A 25,025-nucleotide genomic window follows, 5' to 3' on the forward strand; every position below is an offset into this window, starting at 1 on the left:
ACCCCCTTGCTTTTCATAGGCTTTGATGGACTTGAACATTCGTGAATATTGTGTGTGGTGGTAGAAGATTGTAATGCAAATAACAGAGCTAACCTATTGCGTGAAGTTGGTCGCATTTCATATTAAAGGTTTGATAATGTAGTTATAGTTGATACTGGGTTAATAAGTTATTAATACATATGACAAGCATGAATTGTATATGTTATATGGAGTAATAATCATGTCAGATGCAGGTGTTCTAGATGGTTGCAAACTCGTTACAACCAATCTGTTGAACTCTGTAGCAATTGAATAACTGTGCATTGAATAACAATAATACTTGGCTTTTATGCAGCATTTTAGTCAGCAGATCTCAAAGTGCTTCATAATCTTTAATATATTTAGCCCACTTGGAAGAGGGAAGTGCCATTTTACAGATGCAGAATCAAGAGAGGTTAAGTGACTTGCCCAAAGTCACACAGGAAGTATGTGGTGCAAGAGGAAATTGAATCCAACTCTCACAAGTCCAAGGCTAGTGCCCTAAACACTGGGCCATCATTCCTATTAATCAGTTATTAACCTTTTATAAACAATTTACAAATGTGCCCTTCATAAAAAGGGAAACCAGTTAGTTAGCCCGAGCTTAGGTGAAACTGTACGAGAATAGAGAACATGTTCTTGGAGCTGCAGTGAGAGTACCAGTAAAATGCAGGAAAAAAGAGTGACTCACTCAGCCAATCAAACACAGGTAAGGAGTATTAAGTTGTCATGATCAAAACCTCACTGGCTTCTCGAAGGATGAAGGCAGGACCCTGTCACCTTACTACTGCTGGATAAAATTGTCTCCTGTGCAGAGGTCCAGAGCAAGTCTTTTTTACACCACATAAGCCCAGTTTTGAGGGGTTAAGTGCTTCAGTGGCCTTGTACTGGCCCCCTGAACAGGGGGTGGATTCTCACCCACTCTTACAAATTAACCCTTTCAAATTAACCCTTGGTGATGTATTTACCAAGCCTCTGGCCAGCAAGTTGCTGCGGTGGTGATTCTTATGCTACCATTCCCCATTACCTAAAATAAAATAAAAATGGTTCCTGTCCTCGGAGAAATCAGCCAAAAAAGGAGTGTGAAACAGCTCCCTCTGTGGCTTGTAAAATGGGCTGTGTTACAACATTATAAACATGTTTAGTAAATCTTGTCTTGATTTAAAAATTGACATGGCTGGCATTCCCAAATGCCAGCACTCACATTTTCTACTTGAGAACATAAATGACCATACATTAATGCACTAACCTAATATTGCCGGCTTAGATATTTCCTTCTTTAATAACATTAGGAATAAAGACAAGTGACTTTTTAGCCTGTTGAATTGTTCCAAGGATGAAACGAATTGTAGGGCTTTAAATTTATTAACAATTGCCAGGTCTGAATTATTTTTATAGAGCGTGAGGCTCAACTAACTAACTCAAGGATGATCTTCAATATAAATGATAACCTCCAACACAATTACTGTGCCAGGGAGAAATGGAAAGTGGGCAAATGGTGTATTATGTCTCAGCATCATTTTGAACTTAAAGGGTGAGATTTAATTTAAAAGAGGGAGGAGGAGTGTTTCATTAGCAGAAATTGTTTTTTCTTAATAATTTTTCAAATTGAATGCTGGTCGTCCCCCCCCTTTAAAAAATAGACTGTGATAAACCACAGGTGGCTTCCACAATAGTTTGTAACCAAACTGAGCTTTAACATATTTTGGTGATTTTTGAGGGCCAGATCCACAGCTGATATAAATTGGAAAGCTCCTCTGAAGCTCAATCTTTTAAGTTTGCTTAGAAGCCTGAACCTCAGAAGATGAGGTTTCAATTCCCTGCTCTGCCACAGACTTCCTGTGTGACCTTGGTCAAGTCACTAAGGGCTTGTCTATACGAACATTTAGTTGTGGTGTGAATCTAGTCCTCTGCAGGATAACTATCTATGTGGCCCTTCCTGATGTGCATTAAGAGTTCCTTAGAGATCTTTGAAACTGGATTTGATCAAAGCACATTAACAACTTGTTAATGTGAATCAGCGGGGTCCACATAGACTGGTGGAGTGTGGCAGGGTAGTGCAGGGCAGGCACACACCTCAGCTCAAGTGAGCTAACTCTTTGTGCTTCAGTCCCCTGTGTGAACAATGGCTCTTTCCTGCCTAAAATGGTTCACTGCATACATCCAAGATTGTGAGGGTCTCATGTCATGGGGGTAAATAAGTGCCTAAGATTATCTATTTGTTAGACGAAGCCTCAGGATTTAGCCAAAGAAAAAATACCCTGGTACATAACATGCCCAAATGACCCTGTGGGGAAATTCATTCATTTAAATCTGGGTTGTTTTAATTTTTTTGCAGCTACAGTGAAACCTGTCTTATATACCCACCCAAGTGATAGCCAAAAAACAGCTGCCTGACAGAGGTGGTCTAACACAGATACTTCAGAATTTGATACTTTGGAATAGTTTTAGGAGACTGGAGCTAATTTAACAAGAGTGGTTTCTTGTGCAGGTTTCAGCGTAATTCCTTGGGCTTCTGAATATTTGAGCTGCCTGTTTCCAGGCATAGTTTGGGTTTACCTGATTGGCTGAAGTTTTTAGAGAGGCATCAGAATCATCTGTACTTATGTGGGTTGCAGTTTTCCAAACCCATCCATCTCACATTTCTGCTGACTTCATCAAGTCAATCTCAAGCCAGCGACAGTCTCCGGGTTAACACTTCTGAGTGGATGACATTCCTCAGATATTTTACAGGGGAAAGGAGTGGGAAGGAGTAGGGAATAGAGCCCAGATCACCTCATAAACAAGATGAATATCAGTCTAAAAATAAGTCTGATGCCTAAATATCAGTTGATGGGCACATTCTAAATCCTGGCCAAGTTTTCTTTTCTTTTCTTTTCTTTTTTAAATCGGAGCCTGAAGCTAGGCTCCTCCGTCCACAGGTCAAAGAGAGCCATTTTAAAATCAGGCAAGTACCTACTTAAAATTTTGGCTGCAGTATCTAAATGGAGGAAAGAAGCAGAGATGGTTATTTCAAGGGACATCCATTCTTATAGCCCCTTCTGTATTCTTAATAGCATTGTAATGCTTTAAGAAGGAATATATATAATGGGGAACAATGGTTCAGTTTCACAGTGACCAGTTGTAGTCAGATCTTTATATCACAGAATATTAAGGTTGGAAGGGAACTCAGGGGGTTATCTAGTCCAACCCCCTGCTTAAAGCAGGACCAATCCCCAGACAGATTTTTACCCCAGTTCCCTAAATGGCTCCCTCAAGGATTGAACTCACAACCCTGGGTTTAGAAAACCTGCCTTGCATTGTGATGTCTGATACCCACAAAGGCAAGAATGCAACAGGAGCTCAGTAGAGCTGGTTGGCAAATGTTGGCGTTTGTTTCTTTTCTTGTAAAAATTATTAAACAAAACCAGATTTTTCATTTTTGTCAAACATTTTCTGTGAAAATTTTGTGGTTTTGTTGAAAAAGTGAAACCTCCAAATTGAAATTTGTTTTTTGGCTAACAAAAGGTTTTCCTTTGAAAAGTGGAAATAAATCAGGGTTTGTTTTTGTGTGTGTATAGGGTGTTTTACAAACACCTGAATATTTTTGTCCAAAGCTATTTGTTTTGGTGAAAAAAATCTGTTCTAAAAAGAAATCTATTTGTCAATGAAAAACTTCTGTTGGGGGAAAAAATGACCATCTCTGGTGCTGATTCATAGTTGACTAAAGGCTGATGGGTGCCTTTAGACCTTCCTTTCTAAATGATGAATGTGTATTTTTGCAGCACCACCACAGCAAATATAAAGTCTCCAGCCCAAAGGGCTGATAAACTGATTCAGATTATCTGAACTGGGTTCACATGATTGTCTCTTAGATTTGACTCAGAGGAGTTCTAGTGGCACAGACTAAATGCATGAAGGTTATGCATGTGATGCAGTGTCTGAAGAACTTGGATTTCCATGTGTTAGGAAGAGAAATAGTGAGAAATTGAGGTGCTTATAATGAGATTCCAGAGAGTTCTGGCAAATGCAACTGAAAAAGAGGCTTTGTATCTTGGGTATATTTTGAGGATATTCTTTCAAGCAATACAGTATTTTTAGAAGCTGTGGGTGTATTCCAAGAAGGCGGCATTGACTCATAATCAAATTGATGTTGTTGGGGGAGGGGTTGAGTGGGTTAATTTCCTCTCTACTGATTCACTAAAGAAAAAGTGCCTCTTCATCCCCCATAATATAGTTTTCAGTCAGAAAGATAGAGGAGACATTGAGGGTCATATTTTCAACTGGTCAAGTTTTTTTTTTTAATTGAATGTTTTGTGTATCTAAAAATACTGGTTCATCTAAACCGAAACAGGTTCAGATTTGATAGATCTCCAGACACAAAAAAGTGGGGAAGAGGGAGTTCAAAATTGTGAAAACATTTAATTTTGACTTTTTAAAATGAATAATTCATTTTTTTCTGATTTGAAGTAACTTTTTGATTCAAAATTTTAAGCTAGTTAGACTGGGCGGTGGGGAGGTTGAAATCAAAAGAATTTGACCCAAACCAAAATATCTTTTTTTGGTTTGTGGATATTTTTGAGATTTTGACTTTTCTTCCTAATTGGTGATGGGGAGAAAATGGACTTTTGAAAATATTCAAGGGTTGGGAAAACCATTTCCCACCTTACTCTTCCCAGCCGTGTCCACCATAAGGACTGGAATTTCAGAAGAGTTCAGTTTCCATTGAGGCATCTAAGTAACGTCCAGATTGTGAAACATACTCGGAACCCAGATCGTTGGAAAATATTGCCACTCACTTTGATGTCTAAATGGTTGATTAGCCCTTTTGAAAATACACCCCCAACTGGGGGGCATCTGAATGTTTGAAAACAAGACCCTGAGGCCTGAGCACTTTTTGAAAATCTGGTTCCAAGGGTTCAGTTAAGCTCTCTCTCGTGTGCTCTCTCTCACTTTCATACTGCCCCAGCCCACAGTATCCTGTTGCATTTTGGATACAGTTAGACCTTCAGAAGCATGACCATATATTTTTGTTTGTACCTAGGCAGTATTTTTCACTGCCCTTGAGATGGAGAGGAATATACAGAAATATTAATAAAAGAAAAAGACCTTGTCTAGCTTCTGGGCCACAGATGCCATCAAACAAACTTATATCAATATCCAGAGGAGGAGGGAGAGGCAGTCTGAAAAACCTTTTTATAAAAGAGAAAATCATAGTTCCAAAATGAGTCTTTAGTTTGGTGTTGCTAGACAGTAGATACTAAACTACAGAGAAATCCAAGAACTGCTCATAGCAGCTTTTTTTACACTGGAAAAATGTGGCATACTAGCAAATGTGCTGCCTGAAATGTTTTAACTAACACAATTTTAAAATACAATTATGCCCTTAGTGTGGATGAGGAGAGTAATGTTAGCTGGTCATGGTTAACCCAAGGAAAAGCTGGGGCTTACCATGACCAACCAATATGTTTTCAGCATGACCATCTGTTGCTGTCTACACTTCGTGCTAATATTTTTAACATTTATTTTATTTGTAATGTGTCAGTTAATATATTTTTATTATGACTTGTTTTTCCCATTGAAGATATGGCCAGTAAGGATGGCACCCAACAAAAGGTCAACAGGGTGTCAGAGCAATTGTATCACCCAGTGGTTCATAATGGCTGAATCTGCTGACCCTTATGGCATGTTTATAAGACGAGCTATAGTTACATGCTTTTAAAGCCTGATCTGAAGTCAGTGGGAGTATTTCCACGGATATCACTGACTTCTGGATCAGACCATTTGTGCTCAGGGGTTGATGTGAGGATGGAAAAGAGTGGGGGGGTGCATGAAATTTGGTTAAGGGGTGATAATAGGCTGCTAGAGTTGTGTCATGATGGACTATATTTTTGTAGCTACACTTGGGCTTCTTCAATTTTGTGTTAGAAGTAGGTCAAGCTGAGGTTAGGCATTTATAATTAATCAAATGAATTTATAAATAAAATAAAATAAAGTAAAACTGCCTAAATAGGTAAGCAAAGTTTAAATTAAAAGCTGCAAATAAAAATTGAAATAATAATACAAATGAATATTGGTGAATGTGACATAACAGTGAAAGTTTTGGTTTGAAATAGGCTCAGAAGCAACTAGAAACAATGCCCTTCCTTAGTGGTTTGACCAAGGGTGGAGCATTCAGACACTAAAGACTTAAGTGTTGCATTCCTCTCCTAACCCAAACTTCAATTTTAAGACAGCTTCCTCCATGCCACAGCCGATTGGTACTAGTATGATGACCGCCATTTTATGCAGCACATGTGGGACTGAACTAGGGACCTCCAGAGAGAGAAGTGTAACACCAACAGACCAACTTGTTGGTGGGCAGAAGTGAACCTGAGACCTCTCTGGAGCTTAGTGCATGAGCTTCTACTGTATGAGCTAAAAGCCAACTGCCTGTTAGCTAAGGCTGTAGAGCAGATTCATTAATCTCTCTCTAAGTGGTCTCGGTACCACTAGATAGGACACAACCACACCCAGGAGGTGGATAGGTTATGCAAGCACAAGCTGCTACATGAGCTAAAGAGCCAAGACTCAGTAGCTGGAGGCTGTATCAGATTCAAATCCTCCGAATGGGCATATTGTGGGGGGAACTGTAACTCACCCTCACTGGTGGGTTACACTAACTCCAGACAATAAAGCTGTCATGTGAAACATATGTTTGTATGTGCCTGTGATCCTGCGCCCCTTGAAGACAATGGCATAGCTCCTATTGACTTGAATCGAGCAGGAGTAGGTGCTTAGGTCATACCTGTGCGTGTGGTCATTTCTGAGTTATTCAGATTATACCCCACCATGAAAATATCTACTCATGAGCTTGAGCCACAAAGTTCTAATCTAAAACAAACTTTTCCGAAGTCTGAAGCGTGGTAATATTTGGTGTTTGAGGGCATTCTATTATAGAAATAGGGTGCATGGTGCACATGACAGTCGTAAATAACTGCTCATTAAGAAATGTAGTGAATGGATGGGGTAATGGTGGCTCATGATGGAGACAAGTGAATTCCACCCATGCACTTGGAAAATAGATGAAATAGTATTTGTTTGAATATGTGGGCTGAAAGAATAAACACTAGCTTCTGAAGTCCTCTTAGCCAGAGCTCTGACTCTCAAGCTTTTAAACACTGAAGGAAATGAGCCATTGGAACAATTTACCTAAGGATGTGGTGGATTCTCCATCATTTGCCATCTGTAAATCAAAACTGGATGTCTTTCTTAAAGACACCCAATAACTCAAATGGAAGTTATGGGCTTAATGCAGAGATTTCTGGGTGAGGTGCTTTGGCATCTGTAATGCATGGGCTTAAAATCTATTAAATGAATCAGACAAGGATCTGACCAAGGCCTTCACAGTTAGGCTATATATGTTCTGTTCGTGCACATTAAATTACTTATATGAATGTAAAGACTGGTATACAGCCAGGTAATCTGGATATTTATTTGAGCTGGTTGAATTTTTTTGAATTTTTGATGAGATATGAAAATGAACGGGGAAGAACTCTGCAAAGTTTTCTGTGATTTTTTTTTCCCTCCATTGGTCAACCAATACATAGTTGGGATTTTCAAAAGCATGGAAGAGAGTGAGCTTTCCAACTCCTACGTCTCTGGAAATTGGATGCCCAACTGTGCTTAAGTACTTTAGAAAAACCTCACCTGATGGAGGTATTTGAAATGTTTGGAATTTCCAAAAATCAGAATTCCATGCATTTTGCCAAATATAAACAATATTGCCAGAACTCAAGATTTAATTTGGAGTCTGAACATATTTGGGGTGAAATCCTGGCCTCACTGAAGTCAATGAGAATTTTTCCATTAAATGATCATGATTTTGCCCTTTGTATTTTCCTTAGAGCCTCAGCTGGTGGTGTCTATATGGCAATCTCAACTTTATGATTATTTTAAAAAAAAATTCGTAGCTTTGTGGTTGTGGAAAAAAGCTTAAAGAGTTGACTCAAGTGAATCTCAAAGGCTCAGAACTAGAAGGCAAATGCAAAGAACCGAAAATGTATTATTTTTCTTTTCAGCCTGGTGATTCTGAAACCAGTCTCATGATTTTATCATTATTATTATTATTATTATTTTATTTATTTTGTGGCCTGACTTGTGAATTTTGAACACTGGATGCAATCTTGTGTAAATGTTCTGTCTTTTGTAAAGAGATAGAAGGCCCAGATGCTCTGGAGGCTGATTTATCTTTTCCTATTTATAATGTTGTTGTAGCTGCGTTGGTCCCAAGATATGAGAGTCACAAGATGGACCATCTTCAAAAATGCTCTGTGTAGCTCGAAAGCTTGCCTATTTTACTGGTCCAATAAGAAATATTACCTTACCCACTTTGTCTCTTTCATGTCTCTTGCTATCTCAGTGGGAGTCCCTTCCCTCTTCGAGAATTTCAAGGCCCCTATTATTTTCATCAGGTTCCATAAAAGCCCAGCAGGGAAGGACAGAATGGTGAAGGGGTTGAAGCTGAGTGAGTAAAAGAAAGAGACAGTTGAGGAATATGGAGGTATGTGGAGATGACATGATCAGAAAGATGAGCAAAGATCATATGTTCATCAGCTGTGTTCTGAATGGACAGGGCAGGGATGGTAAGAGTACCAGAGAAGAGCTCACAATAGTCAGATCAGAAGGTTTTGACTAAGGCTATGTCTATACTACAGCTGGGATCAATGCTCTGAGATCGATCTACAGGGGATCGATTTAGCGGGTTTAGTGACGACCCACCAAACTGACAGCAGATCTCTCTCCAGTCAACCCCTGTACTCTTCCCACAATGAGAAGAGTAAGGTAAGTCAATGGGAAAGTTTATCCCGTCGATCCCCTGTAGTGTAGACCCCGTGGTAACTCGACCTAAGGTATGTTGACTCCAGCTACATTATTCACGTAGCTGGAGTTGCGTAGCATAGGTTGACTTAGCGCGGTACTGTAGACATAGCCTTAGTCCTGGTCTGCACTAAAAAATAAGATTGACCCAACTATGTTGCTCAGGGATTTGAAAAATCCACTTCAGGGCATGTCTACACTGAAGCATTGTGGTGCTTCTGTAGTGGTTTAAGTGTAGACATAATCAAAGAGTGTGAGTTGACACTTTTGGGGCAGTGTGATTGGATGTGTACTTAGAACAGGTCAGGAATTTTTGCCCAAACTGGTTTTTGGGGTTTTTTTTGGCTGACTCGAAAAAGGGTTGGCGCAAGGGGGAAAGGCTTTGAAATTGTCAAATTGTGCTGTTTCAACATTTTCTAAAGGAAAAGTTCTCTTTCTGGTCCAGAATGACTTTTTGTTTTGAAATATAACTTAATTTATGCAAAAACGAAATTAAAAACAAACCAAAAGTTCGAAAGTTAAATGAAATGTTTCAATCAACCCAAATGGAATTGTTTTTCAGTTTGTTGGTTTGCAAAATTTTTTTAGATTTTAGCTTTTTGTTTCAATTAATGATGGCAAATTTATTCAGAAATCTCAAAAATTCTTGTGGGACAGGAAAACCATTTTCCTGTCCAGCCTTAGTTTTATCCTTGATGTCACTGTGAAATTCCAAGTTGCTGAAAGATGCAGCATAGTGATATGTGTGGTGATGTTGGTGGCCATAGATTTGTGATGAAATTTCCCTCCCCTCATAGGCATGTTGTAAGGGTTATTAGTGTCTGTACAGCACTTTGAAGATGTAATGTGCCATGTAAGTGCAACATATTGTTTATTCTCTATTTATTATTATCATTTCTTTATGAAATGAGATACAAACCATTAAGTTTAAAGGCTCAAGGCCAAACCTCCATGCTCCCTGACAGAATGACAAAAAACCCTAATCACAGCTATTATATTGATCAAAAGCTTAACTAAACAAATACAGAGTCATGAGTCTGGATGATAAAGAGTAGATCTCAGTGTAAACAGGCTCATTGCTTATTAGTATTGATAATTTCTGCAGATTTCTGATAGGAGCAGGCAAGAAATCTTGCCGTTTGGATTGGTATCTAAAATTTTGTGTAAACTCTCTATTTCTTGGGTAGAGAATGGGAATAAATAGAATGGGACTAAAAACAGGCATTTTTCATCTTTCTCATACAACTTGTTTCCTTTTGGGCTAGCTTTTAGGTCTGGTCAATAATTGGGGTTTGACACAATTAAAGTTGTTATGGGAAGTGTCAGCTTTCCTTGACATTTTTTTATTTGATTTTTGGGGGGCGGGGGGCAGAGAACTGAAACATTTTAGTGCAGGCCAAAAACATTTTGTTTGTCAATTGAAAACTGTTTTGGTTTTGGCTGAATTCCCAAAATTTTCAAGTTGGGGGTTTTTCAAAGGAATTCTAAAACAGAAACAAAATTATTTTCATTTTTGTGGAAGTTTTCAGCGGAAAGCAAAAAAACATTTTCCAACTACCTCTACTGCGGTATAGAATGTGGGACGGCTTCTGGCAGTTGGGCTTCTGGTCTCATATAAAAGTGAGAAATACAGACATCAAGGAAAAAGAAAACTATGGGGAAAGTTTTGAAGGTATTTTAGATTTCCCCCTCTATTGCCCTCTCCTCCTTCCCCCCCCCCAAAAAAAAAATTAGATTGAGTTTTTGGCTAAGTGTTAGATAGGTTTTTCTTAGAGAATTGTCTTTACCAAACCCCAGAGCCCAAGACTTTGGCCTTGTCTATATTAGACATTTTTATCATGATTAAAAATTACCTTTAACAATCAAGTTAGCTAACATGATGCGGACCATGACCTTGTTGTGTGTGTAGACATGGACAAATTGTCTTTAGCATCATGTCACCTGTTACAACTAAACCATGAATCTAGTAGGGTGGGTCCCAGCATCAGATTAGCTTACTTGATTGTTAAAAATCGAACATGGTAACATTTGCTAATGCAGATTCATCTAAGGTCAGAGTCTGAAAGGAGATTTGTAAATCGCCTCATATCCTTTATTCCAGGCCAGAACTAAAACCTGGATCAAAACTCCCCTGAACTTTGAGAAGTTGGACCTGGATCAGAAATTTATTTGAGCCCATCTCTAGTCCTTACTGGAGCTGTTTCCCCATCCCTAGTTACTGAGGGCCAAATCTTGATATCTTTAATCAGGCCTAGATTGTGCACTTGACTCTGTGTGAAGTGGGGAGAGAGGGTAGTAGGAGGGGGGCAGCCCCTTGACTTCATCTGGAGCTGATTGCAGGATCGGAGCCTCAGTTTTTACTCAGGCAAAATTGCCATTGGTGCCAGTAATCAAACTGGAATAAAGAGCTCAGGGTTTGAATGATACCTGAATTTTATCATTGTTAATAGTAGTGGAATTGCTAATAGCAGCATCCAGAGTCTCCAGGGAAGATCAAGGCTCCACTGTGCTAGGTGCTGTACAGACACATAGGTCAGTATTTTGAGAAGACTTCAGCTTCTACAACTGAGGACAGATTTCTTTCAAAGAGCTTGCTTCCCATTCAGGCTCATATATAAGTGGCCATATTTTTCAAAAAGGTCTGCAGGTTGGGTAATGAGCTCTTTTGAAAATCTGTCTGAAAGTGGTCACAACGGGGGATACCGGGCGCCGAGCACTTGTGAAAATCTGGGTTTTACAGGGGTTTCTAAATGGGAGCTGAGCTCCTTTGAAAATCTGGCCCATAGCATGATCTCGTCTGTTATAGGGTGACAGTCCTTAAGAGGGTAGAGGCCAGCACATCAGCGACTGTTCAGTTGACCTCCAGTTAGGCTTAAGTGAAGGCACTTGGGGGACCTGAGAAAGAGGAGAGCCTGATGACAGAGTGGGTCAGTCCAGGAGATTGGAGGAGGTCTCTGGGGAAAGCTGCAGAGAGCAGGAAGAAAGAGGAATTATGAGGAAGCCGGTGGAGGGCTAGGCTGCTGACCTGTCTCAGCCCGAGAGCCAGTGCCAGGAGGTTGGGAAGATCTGGGGGCTGGGAGGCCAGAGGATGGCCAGCCTGCTGACCCTCCTGAGCCAAAGAACTCAAAACAAGAGGGTTGGTGCTGGAGCGTGGATCCCAGGAGCAAGGCTAGGACTCCCAGGCAGGGAATAACACAGTGGGATTGGGAAGCACCCTCACAGCAGTCCTGGAGGGTGTGGGAGGAGAGAAGAAACCTGAGCCCAGAACAAGGGATTGGTCCCGGAGGGGGTTCCCTGAGCAGTGGTAGGACTCACATGCAGGGAGGTCTGGGGCAGTGGAACACTACAAGGTGTTTTGTCATGGGAGAGCTGACTTGGGGCTGTTGGGGAAGAGTCATGAGAAAGAAGCAAACCTGGGAGCTCTCAGGAGATAGCCTGGAAAGTAGAGCCCTAAAACAAGGGCAGAGTTTGGGAACAGACCGGAGATGGACTCTCAGGAGTATGAGCTGGAAATAAAGACCCAGGAGGGGGCATGGAAAACTGCTGTGAACCTGTCGTATCTTGGGAGGGGTGGTTTTATCGGGAGGGTTCTGTGGACAATTGAACATGTACAGCAATACGTTATGTCCAGAGATGGGCTTTGTATCAGATACTGAGAAACAGTGATCCTTTCATGGGCAAAAGGAAGGGGAAACGGAGGCAGTCACCCTCATGCTGTGGTGTAGGAGGGCACCTCAGGTGGGTACCATCCTATGACTCTGTCCCACCTTTTACATGGAAGGCATATGAAACCCTAAATAGACATGGTACACAAAGGGTGGGAGAGGAAACATAGTCACAGACGTGATGTGCGCAAGGTCACACAGGAGGTCAGTGATAGAGTTGAGAGTAGGAACCGGGTCTCCTGAGTCCCAATCCAGTACCCTATCTGCTGCACCACACTGCTTTTGAATCTGAAAAAGGTATGAGAATGGGGGATAAAGTATCAATAACTATGCATCTCTATCCCTGCACTGGATAGTGAACTTAATATTTTTCTGACAAAAAGCAATTAACCTACTTAAGGAAAGAAAAAAAAATCAATATATTTACATTGTAATGTGGCACTTTTAATTAAATTCCCTTTGTGGATGATTGACTTGTATATTTCACAGCCCCTGCCTGGCCCCTTTAAAACCACTTTCATTTTAAATCTGCAAGTATCCCCTCCCCTACCCCTCCCCACCTATTCCCCTGCTGAATAAAGAAAATAAAACAATTTATAATTTGCACAAGAAAAATATTCAGGTTAGAAGGATTTTTTTTTAGAGCATGCAGCTTGCTAAATATGCAGGAAACAAGTGTTTTATTTAGTCTTTTACAGTCACTGCAAGAAAACCATGGCATCAACATTTAATAATTTAGGCAGGGAGATGGGGTGGGGGACGAGAGGGCAGAGAAGTAATCTGTGTCTTTAATTTTCTTTTCTGAAAGGGGAAAGTCTGCATAGCAATGACAGGATCACTTGTTCATGCCTTTAATGTGCGATCTGTTTTCTCCAGTGGAGGGCACTCAGTGTATCGCAAACTAGAACATTAGCACCAACAAGCTCCAGAGCATCATCACTCTCTGGAAAGCCTTCTGAATTAGACAAGAGCTGCCTCTCAGCACAGCTACAAAACACTTTAATCCTGACCAGCTAAATGGATAAACCTATCCTGCATAGCTTTTAAACTGGGCTCATCTTATACAGCGCAGGAGGCCTGTTTGCTTCAAGAACTGGAGAGCTGGAAGATGGATTGCTGTGTCTGGGAATGGCAAAAGGCAGCAGAATAAGGGATGCTAGGTACCGGCGAAGATTTTCTTATTCCTCCCAGAGAAGTTGGCTTACCTTCATGGTGTGCTATTGCTTTTACATGCAGATTGCCAGTTAATGCTGTCGGTTCTCTACAGACTTATACAATGGCTCTGAGAGCTTAGGGTCCCACCCGATCTCCTCTGTACCCCCATCCCTAGTCCTGTCTTCCCCACCCCCATCCCCTTCCCCATCCCTTCCTTCCCTCATCCCCAAAATTCTTGCTTGTCCTCTCTAGGGAACTTTGTGTGGGTTACTGGCATGCACGCTGGATGGTGGTGATGTGACTGGCAGCTGTGCTGTGACATGAAGGTTGCAATGGTTTAAAGAAATGAGACCAATTTAAAAAAACAAAACAAAACACAAAAGCAAGAGTGAGACAGAGGAGAAATCAGTTGGAGGAAGAAAAAGGGGACATATTTGTGGATGACAAAAGGATGGGTAAGTGAACTTTTGTTGAATCCTTCTTAGCACAGTTGTAACTGTACAGTATATTTTTCAGTCAGATTATTAGCTGTTACAAGAGGGAGGACAATCTAAACAGCAGCAGTGCATTTCTTTGCCAGGTGACTCACTGTACTTGCTATTATATTTTTAGATCATGTTTCCCCCTTCTTTCCTCCTGCAGTGTTTTTATCTGTAATTAATTAAATGCATGCACTGAGTTAAGGACTGTGCAAAGTACATTCACAATCTATACAACCCACCCACACACCTCTACATACATAGATAAGTACATAGGATTTCTTCTGGGTTTATATTCATATTAAATAAGCCTGTAGATCTCTTACGCAGGCTGTCAGGAAGGATGTTTAACACTTTGCAGCTTGTGAGGAGCGGGTGTGGTGGGGGGAGGGGTAATGGATTTTGTTTTTTAGGTGGTTTTGAGACGGCTCACTGGATATCTGAAAAGATATCCCTAACGTAACTGCTAGATTTCCAGCAGTCATTTGCCAGCCTTATTTTTTCAAGTGTGACAGGTTTATCACTCCCACTCTCACTCCAATCTATAATAGCTCAAACATATTTCTGTGTTGCTGTTGGCACATAAAGAATAGTGAAAGATCAGGATTTAAATTAAAAACCTAGCCATTAAAGTGAAAGGCAGAGACACATAGGGGCTTTTTGGATTAAGAATTCTTGCTCTGATTGCCTCTTGGTTTAAAATTGGCCATAAAAGCAAATAACTGCAGAACAGTATTTGAGAGAGAGTGTGTGTGTGTGTGTGTGTGTGTGTTTGTGTGTGTGTGAGAGAGAGAGAAATGTGCACACAAATAATAAAGCCACTATTTATAGAGGAAATAAATTCTCCTGATGGAAGAAAGCAGCCTAATTGTGAGTAAGATTACAACTCTGGAGAGAGCTGGTGGTCCCAAAATTATTACAACCTTTGAGAAAGTGTGCGCGCCTATGTGTGTGTGTTGGATTTTCTGATACCTCTTCTCATGATTATTCAGACAATGTAGAAAATGTGACTGTGCTCACATAACAGCATTAATACCGAATAACCAATCTGACATCTGAAGTGCAAAGGATTAAAATCAGCAGCAAAGAGGAGGGGGATTCAGATTCAAGTTTCACTCTTTAAACTTCATAGTTTTTGCTGCTCTTAAGGCAACATTCCTATATAAGTGTATATATATTTACATACAGTGTATACAATCTACCCATATATAGTATTATCTATTTATACATTGGTTAGTTATGCATGAATAAATATGCACATATATTTTAATCATGATCATTTTATCATGACATATGAATGTTAATGAAACTATCAGCATGATATCTTGGTCCAGTATGGACGTTATATGAGATAGATACACATATATGTTTGTGTTATGTTTACATGTATGGAAATGAGAAGTCCCTGAAATGCAGTCGCAGAAGTATTATTCAGAATGCTGTTCGGTAATGCTTACATCTAATGTTCCATTATGCAATAAAGACACCATGTTAAAGGCAAGGGACAAACTTTATTATATATTGGCCTGCTTGCTGTAGCTCTTATTTTATATTAATTGTTTGGGACTGGACTACGAAAGATTTACATGCAGTTGGGTTTATTAAGGAACATTTTACTTGTTGAACTACCAGAAGCTGTCTCTCATTTCCTTTTCCAATAGTACAGTGAATTCAGCACAGTGACTTGACAAATACGTGTATTGCTAAAGCCTCAGCTTCTAATGATAAGGCTATACCAGCTACGAAGAGTGCTGATGTACAGGAGAACAAGTGACTAGCAAATAGGTTCCCAGTCATCCGAAGGGGTCATAAATCACACAAAAGTAATTGAATAACAAGAGCGGTGGGGGTGTGAGGGAAGGTAGGATAGGAACTCAAAAAAACCAGACATTTATACAACAAACATTGCAAGAAAGGAGCCAAACAGGTTGTCTTCAAATCAACTCTCTACCACTAATGCCTTAGCAGAAACCCCATTGACATTAGTAATCTGCTGATGATTTATTTTAATAGCTTTACAATGGACATTTGTCTTCTTTTTAATATTGTAGGTTTCCATTTAATTAAGCAGCTGAGAGGCATGACTGTGGTGTTAGTGCTACTGCCTACGGTGCTGTTTCTTATGCTCGCAGGGGCTCAGCGAGCTTGCCCCAAGAACTGCAGATGTGATGGCAAAATTGTGTACTGTGAATCACATGCATTCAGAGATATCCCTCAGAATATTTCTGGAGGGTCTCAAGGCTTATCGCTACGGTACAACAGCATCCAGAAGCTTAAATCAAATCAGTTTGCAGGTCTAAATCAACTCATATGGCTTTATCTTGATCATAATTACATCAGCTCCGTAGACGAGGATGCGTTTCAGGGGATCCGTCGGCTGAAGGAATTAATTCTGAGCTCCAACAAAATTACCCATCTGCACAACAAAACATTTCACTCTGTCCCCAATCTCCGCAATCTGGACCTTTCTTACAACAAGTTACAGGTGTTGCAATCTGAGCAATTTAAGGGCCTTCGCAAACTCTTGATCTTGCACTTGCGGTCGAACTCATTGAAAACTGTGCCAATCAGAGTTTTTCAAGATTGCCGAAATCTCGATTTTCTGGATTTGGGCTACAACCGTCTGCGGAGTTTATCCCGTAATGCTTTTGCTGGCCTCTTGAAGCTAACAGAGCTCCACTTGGAGCACAATCAGTTTTCGAAGATCAACTTTGCCCACTTTCCACGCCTCTTCAACCTCCGCTCTATTTATTTGCAATGGAATAGGATCCGGTCTATTAACCAAGGGCTAACATGGACTTGGAGTTCCTTGCACAACTTGGATTTATCGGGGAATGACATCACTGGGATAGAACCTGGGACCTTCAAATGCCTGCCCAACCTACAAAAGCTGAACTTGGATTCCAACAAACTCACCAACATCTCTCAGGAGACTGTCAATGCGTGGATCTCACTAATATCCATCACTCTGTCCGGAAATATGTGGGAATGTACTCGAAGCATTTGCCCTCTTGTTACTTGGCTTAAGAATTTCAAGGGAAATAAAGAAAGCACTATGATATGCGCGGGCCCTAAGCAAATCCAGGGCGAAAAGGTGAGCGATGCTGTGGAAACCTATAATATCTGTGCCGAAATCCAGGTTGTGGTCACTGAAAGATCATACCAGCCACCTAAAACTCCCCAGAGACCTCTCTTTGTCCCCAAACCTACCATTTCCAAACTGGAAAACAATCAAATGACCTCTGTGATGCCCACTCCTTCTCCAGACTTACCAACACCTGGAGCAGAACCAGAGTATGAGCATGTTTCCTTTCATAAAATCATTGCTGGGAGTGTCGCCCTCTTTCTTTCAGTGGCTATGATTTTATTGGTTATCTATGTGTCTTGGAAGCGGTACCCAGCCAGCATGAAACAACTGCAGCAACACTCTCTCATGAAGAGGCGCAGGAAAAAGGCCAGAGAGTCCGAAAGGCAAATGAACTCCCCTTTACAGGAGTATTACGTGGACTACAAGCCGACAAACTCTGAGACCATGGATGTATCAGTTAATGGATCTGGGCCCTGCACATATACCATCTCTGGCTCCAGGGAATGTGAGGTATGAACCATGATCCTCCTAAAACCATTTCAGCTGCTGAGAAGGAGAGGTAAATGTTTGAAGCTCTTGAGGTGTTTCTAATCACTAGAAAGATTAATGAGCCTTTTTCCTTTTGGCTTTGCCCAGTCTGAAAGGTTATTTAATTAAATTACAACAATCAGGGAAGTGACGGTGGCTATTTTCAATAGTTTAAACTTGAAAGAAGTTCATTCAAGGGTGAGATTAAGTTGGAATAAACAGCCATATTAAAGGCATCTGAGGCCCGATTCTCCTCTTGCATGTACCGCTTTTACACTGCTATTTGACAGGGCAGATGGACTAGTGGATGGACTAAAAATGTGTTTATATCCGAGTTTATGCCAGATCACATCACAAAAATGGACTCATAAAGATGATGCTGTTTAAACTTGTTACTAACATTTCCACATTTGGTCCCTGATGCAGCAGACCATATAAGCACAATGGCACCATTATAGTTAAGCACTCCTTTGCTGAATACTGATGGATTTAAGCACTTGCTTATGTGCTTTGATGAACTGGGGTCATGAAAAAGACCCAAGTTGAAAGATACATTTGCAAGAGCCTGCTATTTTTGCTGTAAACTTTCTTGACCACAATTGAGGTGTATCCACTGAGAGTTCTACCCTCTTACGCCAGATATCACTTTGGCTCTGAGCGTTTGGTAGATACAGGCAGGAATAGCCATCGTCTGTGTCCCATGTTCTTAAACTTTGTCAGCTTAAATTTGAGCTGTCATAGACATTTTCTGTAATTATTTGAACAGGGATAAATAAAAAGGGGCATTGCTTTTGATCACCACTGCTCCTTTATACTTGGTAAAAAAGATTTAGGCAATTACAGTGTGTCCTATTAGCAAATAAAACTTGGTAACTTAATGTTGTGTGCACTCTACTGGTATTAAAACAATGGCGGACCATTGTTGTTGTGGAGACCTGAACAGGAAATGTTAAGTGTGTATTGTGCCTGATTCACATCCCTCATATTTCCACTGATGTCAGTGGGTCAGGTTGAAATCAGAATAGAGTTTGGCCAGTCTCTTTGGAAACCACACATGTTTAAAGATTAAGGCCAAGTATTTTTAAAAGTCGATAGTGATTCTGGTGACCAACTGGAGACACTTTCCAAGGGCCTGATTTTTAGAGGCTAATTATTCTGCACTTCCTGAAAATAGCACCGCTTTATTGTGTCTCAAGTTGGGCATCCAAAATCACTACTTGCTTTTGGAGCATGTTGGCCTAAAAGACGCTGATGAGAAAAAGTGAAAGGCTGTGATTCATGGTTATTTTTCTTAGAGCAACATCCCAGCTGAAAATGAATGACCTGTTATATCCATCATTGCCATCAAAATTAATTGAGAAAGGAAGTGCAAATTCTGCTGTCTGCAACACCAGTGGAAAACGACTGAAGTCAGTGGAAATACTCTGGGTTTGCACTCCGTGGTCACTAGGAGTGCAATTTGACTCACAAGGTCTAATTCTGTTCTCTCACAGGTTTTATAGCAGTGTAGTTCCATTAACTTCAGTGACATTCATTTTTATTTACACCAGAGTAACTCAGAGGAGAATTAGATACCTCTAAGGCCTGATTCAAAGCCTACTGAAATCAAAGGAATTACTATAACGGCATTAGTGCATAGCAGATGCTATAAGTCTGAAGTCGTTTTAGGTTTGAAAATAAATTATACTGGTGTGAAATCATGGCATAGAAATTGAAAGGTGTGGGTCTTCTCTGGCAATTAACACAGGGCTTATATGGCATAATTTCTTCATGCTGAAGTTGATCTTAACGCAAAATTAAAGGCTGAGAGAATGTCAGGCCATGGTGAGGCTGCTATAAACCAAACAGAGGTCACCTGCCTACAATACATTGTTTTAGTATCTGGTTGATACAACTGATTGCTTTGCTAAGAAAAATAATTTAAGCAAGATTTTAAAACCATTTGCCTTTCCAGTGTTTGTTATAAAAGATGGCAAATGCAACATATTGACATTTTGACAACACATTTTCAAATCTTATCCTGCATTTAGAAGGCTTTTATAACTGATAATCAAACTATAGACATTCAGATGCATATAAACAGTGATGACATTTTATACAAATGCATTTAACTGCAACATTTGCACTGTCTTTAAATGCAGTCTCACATAGTGAGCTAGATTTTCAGCTCCTGTAAGTCAATGCAGCTATACTGCCTACAGTAGAACTACATGCATTTTTATCAGCTGAGGATCTGGCGCTGTAATTCCTGGAAACCATTTTTGTGTTTTAGGTACTAGAGAATATTCTGAGTCCTAAATGTGTGCACTGGAAAAGTGTAGATATATTGGATCAGATTCTGGATCTGACCTATAGTTTTCCCTTTGGATATAAGATAGGGTAGGACCTTTATGAATATTATGCTTTTTGGGCTGAATTCTGTTCTGTTACACCATTGCAAATCTGGAAGAACTAGTTAGTTCTGATTTGAACGTATATAAATGGGAGCAGAATTTGACCCTATATATTGAGGACCATTTAAATGGAAGTCAGGGCTTACAAGGCCAAGAGGGAAAATGTTAGCCAGTTTTTCCTGCTTAGTTGGATGAGTGATATTTTTTAACCACTAAATAACAATCCAGTCTTGAAGAGTATTAAAGAGGACAATGTCACAGGAGAATCCACGGTCAGTTTGGTAGAGGAACTATCAACAGGCCAGACTCTAGCTGATGTAAATTGGTGTAGATCCATTAACTTCAGTGAAGCTAGGCTGAAAATCTTGCCCTACATTCATGATGAGACTTGTTATTTCAGCCATCCAAAGGGTTGACCGCAGTTAATCACATGGGTCATGCTCTTCCAAAGACATTAATAACCTTTGTTCATGTGAACAGTTCTAATCTCAATCTCTCCTTAAAGCTCACCTGTGTTGTGATGCCAATAACACACCAGACAATGGCTGGGCAACTGGTGTGTAGCAGCTGCTGCTTTTCCTGCTAATCATTAATGTCTTGCTGTTTTCATGGGCTCTATCTCTCTGTTTCTTACATCTCTTCTTGTCGCTATCGTCTCTCGTCTTATACTTGGATTGTAAGTTGTTTGGGGCAGGGGCTGCCTTTTTGTTATTGCCTATGTAGCACCTAGTGCCAGGGAGCGCTACTCTCTGACTTCAGGTGAATTTGCTTTGGTGCTTCTGCTCATGTGAGTAAAGCACGTGAATGTTTGCAAGATAGACCGTGTAGTTTATGGGCCTGATAATCAGCTGATGTTAATCAGTGACGCTACATTGAAATCCATAGAGCTACTTCATTTTACCGTTGCTGGCAATCTGGCCCTGTATTTGCACAACAACTTACTGAACATTAGTTGTTTTAGTACAGAAGACTCAGGGAGACATTAAAGCACCTGATCATTGAAGACACATGTAGCATCCATAAGTCCCTGCTGAAATACTGTCCTCAGCTTGGATTGAACATTCTTCGTCTCCATAGCTACCAGGTTCCACTTGTAAAAGGGTGGATATGCACCCTGCAGTACTTATAAATTGGAAATAAAAATCATAGTATCTTAAGCAATAAAAGATTTCATAATTGGGAGGAAATGGGAATGGAATATATTATTAATAATTAAATACTCAGGCAGATATACTTCTGAAAGGACTCATATTTTGTAAAGGAGAGAGAGTCATAACTCTGGGCTGTCATTTCCCACAGGTCTGACTGGCTCATTCCTTGTGCTCAAGTTCAGCTTTCACAAAGAAGAAAGATTTAGAGGAAAAAGAAGGTCAAGTTCTCATAATAAAGTGCTAGTATTTTTAAGGACACATTGAAGTTGCTTAACTTTTTATATTGATTTTACTGTTTTTTTTCTGTAAATCTTTGTCTGCCTCCAAAAACCCTCAGAAGCAAAAGCAGCCATCTCCACACTTGAAAATATGTGTGTGTTGCAGGAAGGAAATGCTGAATTAACTATCTCATTGCATTATAACTTGAGGAATGTGCTGGCATGTTCTAACACTGGGAGTCAGTAGATGATTTCCAAGCCTGGGCTAGGGCTGTGTAGGCTCTGCAGGGTCACTTGTTGCTTTTGCTGTATGGAGCCCATAATTAGACACATCCAGCCAAACTACAGATAAAGATTCCATATTTGCTCATACATAACTGGCACTGACACATGGCACCTGGGTACTCATTTAGGCCCTAATGTAGCAGAGCAATGAAGCAGATCAGGAGATGCATTGACTTCAGCAGGACTATGCATATGTAGTTAGGGTGACAGATGGCCCGATTTTATAGAGACAGTCCCGATTTTTGGGTCGTCTTCTTATATAGACTCCTATTACCACCCACCCCTGTCCTGAATTTTCACAGTTGCTTTCTGGTCACTCTAAAAGCAGTGCATATTCTTAAGTGCTGTACAGAATCAGAAACGTATCTTGCAAATAGGGAAGTAAATTGCACAGCCACATTTTCAAAATGGTCTTTGTTTGTTTGTTTAAGTGAAACAAGGAGAATTACCTCTAGTTTTACAAATATAGAGTCAAATTCAAACCTGTTATAAATGGGTGCAACTCCACTGGGATCAGTGGCATATAATTGGTTACACCTGGCCCAAAGTGTTCCATTTAGCTGTCTGCCAAGGCTTATAATTTTGGCTCATACCACTCTGTTAGCAGGCTGCAGCTAGCTTCCTTTGGCATTTGCAGTGTGCACCTGTGTGTGCACATACTTCATCTCTCTCATTTGTACGCTACTGTTCACACCTCTACAGTGAAAAGGCAATTTGATCAGCCACACTGTATTATGATACACGTAACATGTCCCATGCAAATATATTTTGAGCTGGAACCTTGCTACAAAAAACAAAACCAAACAAAAACCCCACTTCTAGCAGAAGTTTCTTCACCTACTGCACCTCACGCCCTGTGCAGGTACTTAACACAAGGCCTGTGTGCCAGTTAAGTTGCATTTTAGCCCTGGAAATAGGCAATCTATTGGACATAACATAAGTGATACAAAAGCAGCAAAGAATCCTGTGGCACCTTATAGACTAACAGACGTTTTGGAGCATGAGCTTTCGTGGGTGAATACCCACTTCGTCAGCCAGCTCATGCTCCAAAACGTCTGTTAGTCTATAAGGTGCCACAGGATTCTTTGCTGCTTTTACAGATCCAGACTAACATGGCTGCCCCTCTGAAAAATAAGTGATCTATGCAGGCCTAGTGCAGGATTTCTATGCAGGAATAAGTTCATGGAGGGATAGGGTCATCATCTGCTGTTAGCAGGGATGGTGTCCCTAGCCTTTGTTTGCCAGAAGCTGTGAATGAGCTGCAAGGGATGGATCACATGATGATGACTTGTTCTGTTCATTCTCTCTGAGGCACCTGGCATTGGTCACTGTCAGATGACAGGATACTGGGCTAGATGGACCTTTGGTCTGACCCAGTATGGCTGTTCCTATGTTCTTATGAATGAAATTAACCTTTAATAACCAACTTAATTCTGGCTAGCAAAAACCTCTGTAAAGAGTAAAGAATCTTATTTTTAAAGATAAGTTTAAGTTCTTATGTAAAAATAGCCTCATCAGGTCTGCCCCACCATGTAAGAGACCTTTCTGCTTTCTTTGGTGACAAAACCAAGACTTTACTGCTTTTTACTCCTGTTAGCCATGCAATGGTAATGCAGCTATCACTGAGTGAACTTGAGTCTATTCGTTCTTGTGCATCTTCAAGAAAGATGTTCCTGGAGTTCCAGTGAGGTAGATGATCTTATCCCATTTTTCTTCTTAGCTTATGCACAATGTGCCTCGGGTGGCACGTGACCGGGATTCATCACCAAACTTGGTCCGTTGGTTGAAGCATTAGCTTGACCGGGCTCGTGGTGATAGAGGGAGTACAACATGAACTCTGATCCATGTCCCTCCTTAGCCCATTGAAGGCACACAGGACTGCTTAAGTGTCACAAGGGGAATAATTTTAAGATTCTGGGGTCACATGGTAGTAAATAAAGGCTTCATTTGGCCTGCACAATATACAGTGATGTCTGAGAAGGGAAGAACCCAACTTGACTTATGAATCTCAGGGCAAGTTTGCAAGGCGGCAGTTTTATATATATTTTCATTGTAAACTGAGCACAGCTGATGTGGAAAACGTTGAGACATAATTGACTTAGAACCCCACAGTACCACTTTTGCACATTCTCTTTGGAGTCTAACCACATTTCATCAGTTGACAAACAAATCCACCTGTTCAGATAGAAGATAATCATCTGTATTATGCTGCTGTGCCTTTCACTGGGGTGAAAGCCCAAGGCATTTGTCATTTTCAATTATACATACTAAACCAGTCACATTAAATAATACCCATCCAGAATTTTACCTCCTCTTCTCTTGCCATTGGGAAAGGATAGATTCACTATAAGAATCCTAATGCATGCGCACAGGTTGAGACACTATGGGCCTGTGCCTTTTAAGCCTAATTCAGAAGGAAATGTTGACATGCTAGTGACATTTACTATCTATTTATTTAAGCACCAACAGTGTTTTATATAAAACACAAATATTAAGGTCCTATTGCAATCTGAGGTGGTAATTCTGCAGAGATTTTAATGTGTGCTTAACTTGGCATCAGTGAGATTCCTCACATATATCATGAAAAAGATGTGCCTTTGTAGGATCATGGCATAAAACAGAAAATGGAACACGATGGAAAACCCCAAGAAAGGAATAACTTGTAGAGCTTTAAACAATTGTTGCTCTTAATTCTTGTTTGTTTGCTTCTTGTGGAGGGAAACTTTAGCAAGGGCTTGACTGCAGAGAGAATAGTGGCTTGGGGAAATGGGACAAGAAGGGTATTGCATACCTAGAGCACGGCATAGAAATGAGAGGGGCAAGAAATGACTGGGGCAAGGAAGCTGTGTTGTATACTGGAACCCATTTGAGGCATCATTCCAGACATGACCAAAGATGATAATTCCCTTTATGATTAATATTTGTTGGCTTATCTGAGGATGGACATAATGAATTTATATTCCTTGCATCCCCATTCAACTGTTGTGCCTCCTGGTCTTTTCCTGCTAATTATGATTAGCCTGCCATCTTCCCCACTGCATGTGTCATGTTCACTAGTGCAAATGGTGAAACTTCACTTCCAGCTGAATGCAGATGCTCTTGAAAAGGCTCTGTGTTTGCATAAGGAAATCGAATGAGGAGAAAAATAATGTGGTTTTCTTTAATGAAATATTTCCTGTGAAAAATGTTTCAATGTATAAGTGCTGG

The 25,025-nt window shown here is 40.4% G+C and overlaps 1 protein-coding gene across 3 annotated transcripts in view; it reads left to right on the top strand.

Moving 5' to 3' along the window:
• The first annotated feature begins 13,447 nt into the window (after nucleotides 1-13,447).
• LRRTM4 (leucine rich repeat transmembrane neuronal 4) overlaps nucleotides 13,448-25,025 on the top strand; it is a 447,797-nt gene continuing 436,219 nt past the window's right edge. For 2 of the 3 annotated variants that reach the window (XM_050940020.1, XM_050940021.1), the window contains exons 1-2: nucleotides 13,448-14,131; nucleotides 16,207-17,753. In XM_050940020.1, coding sequence (XP_050795977.1) covers nucleotides 14,128-14,131; nucleotides 16,207-17,753 — 1,551 coding nt within the window. In that variant the 5' untranslated portion in view covers nucleotides 13,448-14,127. Of the gene's footprint in view, nucleotides 14,132-16,206; nucleotides 17,803-25,025 lie in introns of all 3 variants that reach the window. The other variant, XM_050940022.1, reaches the window with a different exon arrangement.

The sequence above is a fragment of the Gopherus flavomarginatus genome, chromosome 2, assembly GCF_025201925.1.
Source record: "Gopherus flavomarginatus isolate rGopFla2 chromosome 2, rGopFla2.mat.asm, whole genome shotgun sequence".
NCBI classification, from domain to species: Eukaryota; Metazoa; Chordata; order Testudines; family Testudinidae; genus Gopherus; species Gopherus flavomarginatus.